General features: G+C 39.5%; 1 protein-coding gene across 20 annotated transcripts in view; it reads right to left on the bottom strand.

The window, feature by feature from the left end:
- nfia (nuclear factor I/A) overlaps window positions 1–15,353 on the bottom strand; it is a 738,669-nt gene that overhangs the window by 184,160 nt on the left and 539,156 nt on the right. For all 20 annotated transcript variants that reach the window (XM_048539762.2, XM_059647912.1, XM_048539775.2 and 17 more), the window contains one exon: window positions 14,586–14,660. In XM_048539762.2, coding sequence (XP_048395719.1) covers window positions 14,586–14,660 — 75 coding nt within the window. The remainder of the gene's footprint in view (window positions 1–14,585; window positions 14,661–15,353) is intronic.

Raw genomic sequence — 15,353 nt, 5'->3', positions numbered from 1 at the left:
TGAAGTCTCATTTTGTGACTCTTAAATTACTGAAAATATCTTCTAAAATATAACGTGGCACTTGTTAGCAATTTTGGATGAAGCAGTCAATTTCATCATAAAATTAAAAAAAATTAGAATGGACATCTTCAAACTGACTAAACTGTCAATGTCGTGGTGGCCAAAAAGAACCAGCTTTATTTCAGAGCTTCCTTTGCTGATGCAGCAAAATCCAAACCATGACTACTGTGAGACCTAAGAGATAATGGGAACTGCGGATGCTGGAGAATTCCAAGATAATAAAATGTGAGGCTGGATGAGCACAGCAGGCCAAGCAGCATCTCAGGAGCACAAAGGCGACTGAGATGCTGCTTGGCCTGCTGTGCTCATCCAGCCTCACATTTTATTATCTACTGTGAGACCTGCCCAGTTTTGTGGGTGGTGCCTGCTTGTTTTGCAACTTGTTTTAACCTAACATGAAAGATCACTGGTACGCAATTTGCACTGAAGAGAGTACCATTTGAAGCACAAACCACTTATGTTTGCTTATGCCAAATTCAAGCAATTTGCTGTGAAAAACAGTGTCACCAAATGGAAAGTTCACTCTAGCTTTCATGATTTTAACCGTGGAAATCTCAGTGATGTAGAAATGGAACAACAGAATTTCAAGTAACAACGGAAACATCCATCATACCTCAGCAAAGCAAAAGCTAATAAAATCTCTCTTAATCTGACCATTGATTTGATCCATGTGCTATCTGCATGAAAACAAAGAGGGATGGTGGCAAGATAAAATTGGGTAACATCAGCAAGGAAGAAGCTGATACTGACTATATTGATTGTTGAACAAACAGTATCAATTAACTTTTCTGAATGCAGATGTGAAGTGAAAATCATCGTAGTCCCATAGGCTGTTCTCTCAATAGAGAGATATAGTTAGTAGCAAGTTTAATCTGCGGCTCACCACACCTCAGATGAGGGACCAGGTGGTTTGGGAATTGAACCCATGCTGTTGGCAGCACTGCAACACAAACCAGCCATTCAGCCAACCGAGCTTTTGTTCTAATTAGTGTCCCTTGACATCTGATGGGAGAATAAATGTCCACTCGGGTTTCCTGTTCAGTGTAGTTACACAAAGCCTTGTGTATAGTGCATTTAACATAGAGAAATATCACAGTGCACTTTATATCAGCTTACGTAAACAAAAAAAAAGCACAAAGTTAATGGAAAATATTTTAGGATAGAAAGGGACATTTTAAGATAAGTCTTACAATAGTGGGGATGATGGCGGCTAAAGAAGAAAATTCCAGACAGCAAATCTAAAGCAAATGAAGGTACAAATGAAAAATGGTCTCATGAATTCCAGAGGAGAAGAAATGCAAAAAAAAAAGACAAAATATTGTGAATGCTGGAAATCTAAAACAAAAACAGAAAATGCTGGAGAAACTGCAGATCTGCCAGCAAATGTGGAGAGGGAAACAGTTAATGTGATAATGGGAACTGCAGATGCTGGAGAATCCAAGATAATAAAGTGTGGAGCTGGATGAACACAGCAGGCCAAGCAGCATCCTCTGATGAAGGGTCTAGGCCCAAAACGTCAGCTTTTGTGCTCCTGAGATGCTGCTTGGCCTGCTGTGTTCATCTAGCTCCACTCTTTGTTATCAGGGAAACAGTTAATGTTTTGAGACAAAAAAACTCTTGAGTTCTTTAAAACATCAGCCCTTTTCTTTCTCCACAAATGCTACTGGAGCAAATGTATATGAAATTGTGTCTCCTCAGTGCAGGAATTTGCATGGAAATCTGATATCTCAATGCTCAAATATTCAAGTGACTGCACAATAAGTATAGAGCACAGGATCAGTGAAAACCAATGACTTGTCCAAAAGAAAACAGAACAAACAAAAGGTAACTTTGGTTCAGAAGTATTGTGCAAGTTACAAATGTAGGCACAGCAGGACAACAAAATGACTCTTGGTAAGGCATGACACCATCAATAGATCCGACAATCTACTGGCACTGGCCTAGAAGGAAAAGCTATCTGAATAATCTAGAATCAATGTGAGTAGAAAGTAGTATGCATCTGAGTTGTTAACTTGATCATGAAGTGGACGAAAATTAATCATACAATGAAATGAGGATGAGCAATGAATTTCTGCACTTTATGCAGAATCTTTATGACCGAGATGCTGATAGATGCGATATTAAAGAGACAAGGTCCAATACAACTAAATACATTTTTAGAAAAAAATAACCTTCATGAGCAAAGAACATAGCTTATAAAGTAAAGATGGCAACCATTCTTTTCTTGGTTGACCCCTTCGACTGTTGAGTACCTGATCTGAAGTCAGACATAAGTTGGTAAATTTCATGAGACACAACTGCTGAATATGTGTTGCCTATGTGTGATTAAGCACAACTCTGTCAAGCAGGAGATCACATTGAAAACAAATCTGAAAATACTATTGATTGAGTGGGCCGACTATGCTGTTATTGATGGAGATGAAAGATCCAGAATGGTGGGAATTTATGGCTTATGCTTCTGCATCTGGATTGTCAATGATCAAAAACAAAGTGGATTTTATCTGAAAAATAGAGCGATGATTGACCACTGAATGAGAATAGCAAGCATTTGTTGACCTTTTGACATTAATAAAGCTGGTTTCTGTCAATCACAGAATTAACATTCTGTAATAACCTTTACACTCAGACTTTCACTTAATACTAAAATGTCAGATCTTTATGATACAATAGCAGTTGCTTTTAAGTGTTTAAATTTGCAAATCACTGACCTGTTGAGAAGAAACAATTCACAAAATGAGCTTGTCTATTTTAGGGTGAAATTGTCTGATTTAAATGCCATGTTTCGGTGTGTTGGGCCATTAGTATATGATACCAAAGCCATGGGGCAGATAAACACGGTAATTTCTGAGCTATGCTGTGGGGAGACATCAAGTGGAGGGCAGGAAGTGTTCCTACAGTATGAAAATTAGAAGACTCGTTACTGGATCATAACTGTTCATCTCCCATTGGACATTTCAGAGCAACATCAGAAATTATCTATAAGTAGGTCACCTTCTCATTCATTTGACTAGCAGCCTGTAGCAAAGGCAAAGTCCTCATTTAAAGTCAAAATTGCCTTCCAAAAAAAAATGACTTTAAGTGAAAAGACTTTAAATGAAGCACGATTCCTATTGGAATCATTGTTAAAACTGGAGTCAGGTTCCATAGGACTTTCCTTAGCAGAAAAAAAATTCTAACAATACACACCAAGTTGAAGTACAATACTTTTAATGATTAAACTTGGATATTAATAACTTAATTTAAAATAAAACAAATTTTAAAATACCAGCATAAAAGAAATGCAACATTTTACTTACAGTAGCTCCTGAAGTGCACCCTCTGACTGTGGAGCTAGGTGAGATGTTGTCTGGGGTCTGCATAAAGTGGGCTATGGGTCACCTGCTGGGGCTCTTGCTTGTTCCTGACGGCTTTTTGGTGGGGTCCTTTTTGGGAGGCCACAGCACCCCTTCCTGTTGGTTGCCACCGCTTCCTCTCCACTCAGGCCACCACTCAATGGGACTGCCCCATACGGCCGACTGCAGAATGGGGTTCAGCTACTCTCCTGGTCTGCTCAGCCAGCTGTGGGATTTGTGGGTGGGGTGGGGTGGGGGGGGGGGGGTGCGGGGGCGGCGGTGGTGGTAGATATGCAGCCCTGAAATAGCTGGCACTATGCTGACCAGGGTGGGAAGCTCTGTTATGACCAGTTGGGCCATGGGGCAGAGGCAGCCTGTCAGGATGGGGCTGCTGTCAGGCAGCAACTGTACCATGGTTGAGGGTGAGTTATAGCTCCAGTGTATGGTCAGGGGCCTAATGGGTGAGGGATGGGGTCACTGGTGAAAACCACAATTTTGAAGACTGGTGGTGAGGCAACAAGTCTGAGCGGGAGGTCATGACAAAATGGGGACCGACTGTGTCAGGTAACATATTACTATGAACTACGTCAGGACAAATTTCATGCGGCTACATGAGATTACCGGTCCATGTATCTTATTGACAATAATGTGAAACAATGTTAAATGGAGAACCTCAAACAAGGATTCCCAGGAAATAATCTTTTTCATTTGCTTTCAAAGATAGACTATGCGGACATGAGTTATCTCAGATCACAAACATTAGACTCTACATTTCTGCATCTGAACAAAAAGATTTACAAGACACGGTGACATAAAGGTCTTACAAGTTTTCAAGGTTTTACAAGTTCTGCTCTATTCAGCTTGCCAAGCCTACGTGGGTTATAATGAAAGGGCAGTAGATCCCCAAAGGTCTGTTGACAGAACTCTCTTGCTCTGTTACGCAGTGTTACTGAACATCTAGTGGAAAAGAAATTACAAATGCCTTTTTTAGCTTGTGGGTTCTCCTTTAGTAGTTTTAGTATTGCATGGCTCTTAAATAATTTGCATATTTAGAATCATAGAAGAATACTCAGAATTCCTACAGTGTGGACACAGGTCATTCAGCCCAACAAGTCCATAGTGACCCTCTGAAGAGCACCCCACCCAGACCCAACCTATCACTATCACCTTATTCCAGCTAGCCTAAACATCCCTGCACACTATGGGTGATTTAGCATGGCCAATCTACCTAACCTGCACATCTTTGAACTGTGGGAGGAAATCAGAGCAAACCCACGCAGACACAAGTAGAACGTGCAAACTCCAAACATTTTTTGAACTGAATTGAACCCAGGTCCTTGCTGCTGTGAGGCAGCAGTATTAACCACTGAGCCAATATGGCTCATCTTATAAATTTTATAGGAAGGTACTCTTTGATCTTTCCAAAAATTGCTGGTATCCCAATGCAAAATCAAATCATTTAGAGACTTTTAAGTGACCCTTGGATAGGCACATGGAGGATAGTAAAATGTAGAATATGCAGGGTTGATTGATCTTAGTAGGGTAATAAGTCAGCACAATATTGTAGGCCGAAGGGCCTGTACTGTGCTGTACTGTTCCTTGTTCTCAAGCATTGCTGATGACAGCCAGCTACAGGCTAGTATGTTCCAAAGTACTATGTACTGAGGAATACATTGAAATTTCGGTCAGATACTAAGGACTTGATGGTCTAAGGCCCTCTCACCATCATTTAGTGAAAAACTGGACATCATGCAAAAGCCCTCAGAGAATGGTTTGACATGAAATGAAAATGTTCATTGTAACATAATCTAGAGTGGCAAGTGTAATGAGGTATGTTACATATTGTGCTGAAAGGAACTGATCTACTGAAAGGGACTCAAAGGATTGTTCAACTTTGGATCTATTTGCCTCAGAATGCATTAGAAGGTGGGTCATTAAATTTTTTTAATGCCAAAGTGGATAGACAGGAGAATCAATTGTTATTGGGGGTAGATGGAAAGTGAAGGTGAGGAATGTTGGATCAGCCAAAATTCTATTAAACAGTGGCGTCGGCTTAAGGGAACAACCTATGCCTGTTCCTACTTCTAATAGTCTTAGATGGAAAGGAGTAATTCAAAACACAAACAGATCAGTCATGATTGTATTGAACAGCAGATTAGGCTTGAGGGGGAAAACGGCCTACTTCTGCTCCTGTTTCAAATCTTCATACATATTGCATTTATGCTGTGTCAGTTTGAACTATTATGTAATGCACCATTACAAATCTTACGAACAAAATATATTAAAATGAAAAAATAGTAGAAGTTATTTGACAGTGGAAGAGATCACACTGAAACCTAACCATGTGTTCACATGTCCAAATGTGTACCCCTTCAGCAATGGTCACTGGTTAATTACCAGAAACCATTTTATTTCTATCCACTGCTGCTTCAAAGCCAAATTATTGTCCATATGGAGGTTAATGACAAAGATTAAGACACTAAAAGATACAAGAAATCGTACTACGATACGGCAAGACACTGCCCCACCATTTTTTATACACTGATTTTCTTTTCCCAGCCACATTGCTGGAGGGTGTACTAGAGCAGAGACACGGTATCACATTGGAAGGAGGGTAAGAACATTGTCAGAAGAATGTGGCAGGCTAGTGCTAATCAACATTGTGTCTTGTACTGAGAGAGATCATAGTGGAGGTAGAAAATTGAATACCTTTTGCAAAGCCCTGTGCAATTAAGATGAAGTGCTCCAACAGGCAGGAGAGAGCTGTGAAATAATGAAAAACTGGCAAGAAATAAGAACTTGTTAATCTTTTCTTCCTTCACAAAGTGCTTTGGAATATTGTCTACATTAAGAGCATTATGGCTGCCTTCGCTTATGTTGCATTTCAGCAAGAGACTGCATGTAATGGCTGCTGTTTAACTCCTCTGAAGTCTTTCGAAGTCCCAGATGATAGAAGGGTAGGGGAAAATTATAGATGGCAGGACTATGCACAGAAAGACATAATTGGAAAACTAGAAAGACAGAAACTCAATACCTGCCAATTGGATGAACACAATCCTGTGGAGTCTATTACTCAAATAAATGCCAGATGTTGTATCCATTCTGACAAAAGTCCTTGAAATGTTAACCATCTTTTGTCCAGCATTTCTTCACAGATTCTGGTAGACCAATCAAGGAGTTTGTACATTTTCTGTTTTTCCCTTGTGTAGTAATAGTGTTGGGAGGGATGTGGGAGCAGTTGGTACATTTACACTAATGGTTACAGTTGTAGTGTGTTCCTGAAAGAACGCTGACTGGTGAGAAATTAGAGGGAGACTTGTCCTCACATGAAAAATACAGCCAATGCTTCAAAAATTCTCACTGGCAAAATCCAGGTCCAATACTTTGCCTCCGTGGTGGATGTTATCTCTTTGTTTTGTTTGAATAAGCAACAAACACAACCAGGGGTTTTTGTTTATTACATTGGGTTTTTAAAGAGTGTTCAATGTTACAGACTACAGGACAAAAGGTCTAAGTCACCTTACTGGTATGTGCTGTAGCTTAAAAGGAAAAGAGAACTTGAGATGAGAATTTCTTGAGCTCCAAACAGAGACGTAATGCTAGGGTGAAAGTGAGCAGAAATCAAACCTGCTCTTGAATGGGACTGAAGTGCTCTTGTTCTGAAATAGAAATGTTTCCATGAAAAACTAGGGCATGGCCCTCAGGGATGATTAGTGAGTTTTAGTACATGGCTAAGCAATACGTGTTTCAAGACAACAATTCAGTTTAGATAATGTAATCAAAAAATATCCTCCGAGGTTAAAGGAGCAAGATTCTTCTAGGCATTATTTCACTCTAACATTGTGGATATCAGTAGCCTCTTAGTAATCAAATTCAAAGCATAGCCATCATGTTAATTATCAGTTGGCAATATTGAATTAAACAACATATTCAAGCTCCAGCTTGCTATACAACAGTGTTTACTCAGATTAGGTTTGCATCCTTCATTTCCTACATATGGAGAGTTGGAACTCTGCCCTTGCAGCCCAAGTAAATTCACCCAACCACATTCTATGTTTCTGTTGACCAGAAGGGACCTCGCGGGGTTTTTCAAGTTGACCTCATTTGCATACCACTTTTGCATTCCCATTGTGGTTTGTGTGATGTGCTGCAAGCTTGGACTGGAACAGAAATGTGCAGATGTCATTTGAAACAGCAGCTGCAGTTCCTGATTACTGAAAATTGATTCCTGTTGCTTCTTCCACTGAGATATATGAGGTGTGAGGTGAGTGAGGAGTCTGCCAATTCCTGCAGTGGAAAGGGGTTGGCTCAATTTTCTGAGAAGGGCGGGTAAGTAGGATAAAGCAGCTGATGGCAAGAAAAGCCCCTATTTCCGGCTCTTGGACATCATTGGGGTGCTGTCTTTGCTGACTCAGGATTTCAATGTGGGTACCCCTGCAAAAATGTTCTAACCATCTTCAGCTGCTTTATTATTGATGTGCATTACATCCAAAATATCATTTGCTGACAATTTCACATTATCCATTGATAATGAAGCAGTTCCTGCCAATAAGCTGCAAGATTTGGATAACATCCAGATGTCAGAAAGAAAGTAATAGTAACATTCATCCTATGTAAACCAAGATAACAAATATCTCAAACAACTGAATCCCAGCCAATTTCCTTTGGCCTGCAGCGCCATCAGCAAGTCCCATGCCAGCAAGAGGCCAGAGTAATCAGAAATGTAACAAGATCAGCCACATCAACATCATAGCTGCAAGAGTAGGGCAGAAACTGGGCACTTCTATGGGAAGAGGATGATTCTGTGCAGAAGTGACTCCATTCTGGGCTGAGTATAATGTGCTCAATAGGCTACTTGATACTTCTATGTTCTTTTTCTCACATCTTTTCTGATGAAAGTCATCCATGGCACCTTGAAATAAGACAGTGGTGTTAAGGATCAAGACAGCATAGACTTCATCTTTAACATGCAGAGTCCAAGATGGTAAGTGAGGTACTCTGAAATCCCTCTTCAGCAGATAATCATGTTTCATAACTTGCCCCTCTGCCAAAATATCTGTAAAGATAGGGCTCCTGTGAAATGCTCAGAAAAACGTGACATGTTCGAACAATATGGTCTCTGGATGGGTGCTATTTTCTCCTTTGTACCAGGTTCATCACCGGCTGAAAATACCTTCATTTCCCCATCTCCCCGATGACTCAGAAAGTTCCACTCTATCCAAATTGTGCTGTAGCCTGGCTTAGACAAGCTATCAAACTTAGCAGGGATGTAAAAATGAAATGACAATGGGATTAACCAACTGAGCCTGGAAGATGAAACAAACAATTCCCCTGAAATATTAGCAAGCAAGGAAAATGTAACAGGTCAAAGACAAGGTCTCAGAAGTCATGGTACAAGTGCTGGCAACAAACATTTGAACAGAATGAAGGAACTTCTAGCAGCCAGCAATATATAGCAATAGCCTCACATAAATTGACTGAATATGTCACAACAACAAGAACATGCCCAATGTATGAAACAAAAGGCTTGTAGGGATGTCACAATATGGAGCAGCATCTTATGTAGTTTATTATTTGAGAATGACAGATGTGAAGGTTACCTTTATACTTATAGCAATCATTCTCCCCAGCATAAAAGCTCCACTTAAACACAGAAAGCCTGAACATAACTGCTTCTGAAATGGGGATTGATAACAGAAGTTGATACAACAGATAAACAAGATTTGTTAATGGCTAAAAACCACATAACAATGTTTGGTTTCTGTTTTAAAGATAATGGATAGTAAGGTTTCTCCAGAACTCCTCTGAATCAGATAGAATGGTAATTAATGGTATGCCCTACTTCTAATAAAAGATAGTGACAAGAAAATGACACATTAATGGGAATAACTCACCTTAAGTTTAGTTAAGTGGAATAGATCCACTAAAAATGTAGATGAGACTAATTAATTTCAAAGCTTTCCCTTGGAGAACTGTGTGCACTTGCCCATTAAAGAGAACTGCACTGGATGATTTTACCATTCTGCTAATATTAAAATTGGGGTGGTGCTGGTTTGGGGTGGGGATGTCTGTCACTTAATTAAATCACCACTTAAGTCAAAAATGTAAGGCAAGGTATTAGAATACTGGTGTAAGCATGCAGAAGTGATTTGTTTCATCTGAAATAACTAACATGATGGAAAGCATGATGAAAATGCTCTGAAAAGTGAGTCTCAGACACGTGCACATACTTGAAAATGCAGTTTTTGTGACCTGGCCATCAAAAAAAATCATATTTTCAATAATCATGGCATTGATATGTAATCTGCTGAGAAACTGATTTAATGAGAATTAATGTGGTACTAGTCAGGAGAGGTCAAAAATTCAAGTAAAAGCAATTTTGAGTTTCGATAATTGAACTTTGAGTGAGAGTTGCGGGGAAATACTGCAAGATGGGTGTGGATGAAACGAAAGCTGGAGAATCTTTTAAGTCCCTGCATACATAATTACAGCATATATTGCTGAAATTATATGTAGCATTAACAACCACAGATGAGCCACAGACCATGAAGGATGATAGAATAGTTTCAATGAGGAGCCAGGGAGAAATCTAACAACTCCATATAAGGGAAAAGAGAAACAAATCACAGGCAGACCAAGGAGAGAATGATGCCAAAACAAACAGGTTTGTCCACATTGGAGATGGTAACCTTTTGGGTCTGAACAAATGCTGAGACAATGAATTCTGGGTGTATTATTTGCCTCATTTGAAAGGGAAGTCACCTCTCATTCTTCTAAACTCAAATGAATATAGGCCTAACCTCCTTCTCAACCTCTCCACATCAGAAAATGCCTCCATACTCTCGTAAACATTCTCTGAACTGCCTTCAATGCCAGTACATCTTCCTTTAGATAAGGACCAAAACTGTTCACAGTATTCCAGGTGTGGTCTAATTAGTGTCTTACATATTTTTACCAAAACTTCTCTATTTTTATCTGCCACTCCCTTTGAAAATGAAGGCCAACGTGTTACCTTCTAAATTTACATGCCAACATTTTGTGATTCATGTGCAAGGATGCCCAAATCCCTCGCTGCTGAGTTTTTGTGCACAAGTTCACATTTTCCTCCCAATATATTCTATCTTCCAACTTTTGCCCACTTATTTTACTTGTTTATATGTCCCTTTAGAATATGTACCATCCCCACTTCTTGCCCTCCCACATATTTTATTGTTATATACAAATGTGGTGACTCTCATTATCCAAGTCATCCACACAAGTTGTACATAACTGTGGTCCCAGCAGTGATCACTGTAGCACTCCATTAGTTACATGTTACCATCCTGAAAATGCCAACATTATCCTATTCTGTCTTCTACTATTTAGCCAATCCTGGATCCATGTTAATAGACTATCTCCAACACCATGTGCTCTTGTCTTATAGTAGACTTATGTATCGATTGTTACAGAAAATCTTTCGAAAAATCCAAACTTATTAGATATAATGATTCTCTTTTATTTGTCCTATTTGTTTCCTCTTCAAATAATTTTAATAAACTTGTCAGGCATGATTTCCCCTTCATGAAAGCATGCTGACTCCTCTCGATTTATTATGTATTGTGAAATGCTCTGCCATACCATCATGGCTAATGGATTCTAAAATCTTCCCAATGATGGATGTCAAGATAGCTGACCTATACTTACCAACTTTTCTTTTTTCCCTCCCTTTTTGAAAAAGGGTGAAACATTAGCAATTTACTAATCCTCTGGGGCTTGTCCAGAATCTAAGGATTTTTGTGATATTACTACCAGTGTATTCACTGTCTCTGTTGGTACTCCCTTTAATATCATAGGATGCAATCCATCAGATCCAGGAGACTCAGCAGTCTTTAGCTCCATTATTTTCTCTAGTCTTTTTTCCTCTGGTAATAGTTATTACATTCTTTCCGCCCTCAGCCAAACTTTTAGTCTTTGATTATTTATTATTTTAGAATGTTATTCTACAGTGAAGACTAATGTAAAATAAATATTCAACTCTTCTGCCACTTTCTGGTTCTTCATTATTATTTCTCCAGTCTCATTCTCAAATGGACCTGTATTCACTTTGACTTCTCTCTGCCTTATTTTATGGTAAAAGAAACTATTATTGTCTATTTTGACATTATTGCCAGTTTATCTCAAAGCTTATTTTCTCCTTCTATTCGTTTTTGAACATTGTCTATCGTCTTTTTAAAAAACGTTCCAAATCCTCAGGCTTATCACTAATTTTACCAGACTTCAGATTTTTTTTTCTTTCAATTTGGCACTCCCCTTAACTTCCTTGTATACTCGTGGTTGGTTTATCCTCTTCTTACAATCCTTCTTTCTCACTGGGATACGTTTTGACAGCTATTTTTTAAATGTCTGTCATTGTTCATCAACAGTCTTTTCTGCTAAACTCCCTTCCCAGTCCACTCCAGCCAACGCTGCTTCATTCTTTGGTAATTATTCTGACTTAAGTTTAGCACACTACTTTCAAACAAAAGCTTGTCACACTCAAACTGAATGCTACATTCTACCATGTTACAGCCACTGTTTCCAACTTGAGGATCATTTATTGTGCATGCTTTATTACTTGTACGCAGATCCTATGTAGAGTCATGTCTGGTATATACACAACATATTGTTCTGGGATAACCGCACAATACCATAACTCTGGAATAAAAGCAGAGTGCACTTGAGAAACACAGGAGGTCTGGCTTTCAAATTGAAAAAAGCTGGAAAATGTCATTAGCGTAATAATAAGAAGAGGGGGAAGAGGAGCAAGTGGAACAGATGGTGAGCCTGCCCAGAGCAAAAGGCAAAGGCAGTGATAATGACAGTAAAGGGGATGTAGGTATTTAAACCAGGCGTTAATGTTAGCTCTGAAAATGAGAAAATTGGCCTGTTGGCAGACCTGAGTTTCTCCACCACTTTCTATTTTTATATTGCTTTTGGAAACCATCCTGGCTACATTCCAGTAATTTGTTTTTACCCTGTGGCTACCTCTGCCAACTTGATTTTCCCAAGGTACATGAAGATTATCATCACCCATGATGAATGTACTACCTTTTCAAAATGGCATCATTATCTCCTGATTTACTGTCAGCTCAACAGAATAGCTACTGGACCACACCCATTAGTGTCATCTTCTCCTTGTTATTTTTCTTACATCCATATACATATGGATTTTGCACCTTACAATCTAATGTAATTTCTATAGTACTTATTCCATCTCATACCAGAAAAGCTACTTCATCTGCATGTTTCCTTTTTGCAAATCCTCTTGCAAAGTCACACACCCCTGAATATTTATTTCCCAACTGTGATCTCCTTCTAACCACATTATGTGCGAAGTCTTGGATACTCCTGACAATCAGGATGGAAACATCTGCAGGAGGTGCCACTGATTTGACTAGACTGAGTATGGTGTTTCAGTCCTTGTGTGTCAGTTGGAGATGCTGCAGTGCATCCATAAGGTGGGGAGTTACATGGATAGCACATTGTTGGACGCAGTCACTCCACAGATTAAAATAAATGTAGTCAGAGAAGGAATGGGTGGCCAGCAGTCGGTAGTAAGGAAGTAGAGAGATGGTCAGGAAAATTCAGGAATGTATCTCACCCAACAACAGTTTTCCCAGGTTGGAAAACACTGAGAATAAAATTTCTGTGGGGAGTGCAGCCGTAGCATGGAAGAAGAAAGGAGAAAGAGAGCAAGAGCAGTGGTGGTAGCAGATTCAAAAGTGAGGGATATTGATATACATTTCTGCAGCCACAGCTATGACCCCAGGATGGTATGTTGCCTCCCTGGGGCCAGGGAGAAGGATGTCACTGAATAGCTGCGGGGAATTCTAAAGGGGAAGGATGAACAGACGGATATTGTGGTTCAGAATACTACCGACAATGTGGGTAGGAGGAAGGCTAAGGACCTGCAATAAGAATTTAGGGAGCTAGGTAGCAGATTGAAAAGCAGGATCTCAAAGACTGCCAATCTTTGGGTTATTCCCAGCGCGAGTGAGAAAAACAATCAGATAAATGCGTGGCTGAACAGTTGGAGAAGGAGCGAGTTTTGAGAAGATTTGAAGCTCAGGTTGAGTTTCTGGATGTGAGTTTGCTCGTTGAGCTGGAAGGTTAGTTTTCAGACGTTTCGTCACTATTCTAGTAACATCATCAGTGAGCCTCCAATGAGAGTTGGAGAAGGAGGCAGGGTTTGGAACACTGGATAAAGAACAGAAGAACTGCAGATGCTGTAAATCAGGAACAAAAACAGAAGTTGCTGGAAAAGCTCAGCAGGTCTGGCAGCATCTGTGAAGGAAAAACTCAGAGGTAACTTTTCGGGTCCGGTGACCCTTCCTCAGAACTAGGGAAGAGTCACCAGACCAGAAACGTTAACCCTGATCTTGTCTTCACAGATGCTGCCATACTTGCTGAGCTTTTCCAGCAACTTCTGTTGTTGTTTTGAAACATTGAATCTGTTTCTGAGGAAGGCGAGGTCCGTACAAGTCCCAGTGTTGCACATGAACCAGAATAGGATCAACATCTTTATGGTGTGATTTTCTAGTGCTGTTGGTGGGAGGTCATATTAATTAGGCAGGAGGGATGGATTATGGAGTGGAATTACAATACGGTGACACACAAACAAGTACAAGGATAAACTGAATCAGTTTGGGAGGCACTGTGACATATAGTCAAGTCAAAGGGAGCAGGTGAAAGCTGAATGGCACTTATCCAAACTACAGTTTCTTTATAAACTTGAATCAAAACGACCTGAAAATTCCTTACAAATGTTCAGTTGCCTGTAATAGGAGTTTTGGCTAACAAACCTTCAAAATCTAACAGTTTATACTGTAAACTGAGTGAAAAGTTTCTATCCTGCTGGACCTGGTACATATCTCGCATCATATCTGTATAGGAAAGGTATTGTAGTCACTACAGGGGAGATGGTTACAAAAGACATTAGAGCTGGTTGCCAGTTGACATTCTTGTTTAGATTTTGCTAAGTGCTTTGTACAAAAATGTGATCAATGACTAACCAAAGAACACCAGAATTACCTTGGTAGAAAATAAATGTAACTGTATTTTTTTAAATGGGGGAATGACAGTTAATTAATATTAAGTGTGATGTGAATTACAGATGAAATTTTCCCAGTATCTTTATTAATAAAATCCATGTTTACATTAAACGTTTTCACTTACTTTGTGACACTCTGACAAGCTCAGTGACACTGAAGACGCCCGATGTGACAAAGCTGTCTTGGAAGCCCAAATGTCCTGTAAAATATGAAACGTAAAGAAAATTAAGCTTCTCTACAATAAGAATTCACGGAGAGGATCTTTGTATAACATAATACTCAGGTAGAAATCCTCCAGTTAAAACAAAACACCTGAAATCTGATCTACGATGCTCCCGGTCTCAATTATCTAAATAACATTAAAAAACCAATTGCAGACTACATCAAAACGGAGAAGGCAGTCAATAGTGAGACAATACAAGAGTGAGCTATATAATAAAAGAATTATGAGGCTTTACACAAAATCATCGATACCACAAAATCTAATCAGAGTTGTAATTCCAACCAGGGATTACTTAAAAGAAATGTTGAAAATGAGTATTTCTTCTTGTCATTCTAACTCTCCCTCCAACAAAACGTAAAAATTGCTTGAAAGATAGTTGACTATTGACTCATACACTGTGGAGAATTTCCTGTTCAACCAAAATGGCTAATCCATCTCACACACCCACCAATTGCAACCTCAGTAATTACTTACTGCCCACACATATACACTCAGTAAAATTCTTACCCAAATAGATGGTTTCTCATCAAAAAGTTTAGAAATGTTTTGCACACCTCTGCAGCAAGTGGGCTTGAACCCGGGCCATCTGCGTCAGAGGTAGGAACGCTACCAGAGCCACAAGTGCCTTTCTCACCCACTTACTTTTAATTAACGTACAGCCATCACACA

The sequence above is a fragment of the Stegostoma tigrinum genome, chromosome 8 (assembly GCF_030684315.1).
Source record: "Stegostoma tigrinum isolate sSteTig4 chromosome 8, sSteTig4.hap1, whole genome shotgun sequence".
Lineage (NCBI taxonomy): Eukaryota > Metazoa > Chordata > Chondrichthyes > Orectolobiformes > Stegostomatidae > Stegostoma > Stegostoma tigrinum.
This window is presented reverse-complemented; position numbering and strand designations above follow the sequence as displayed.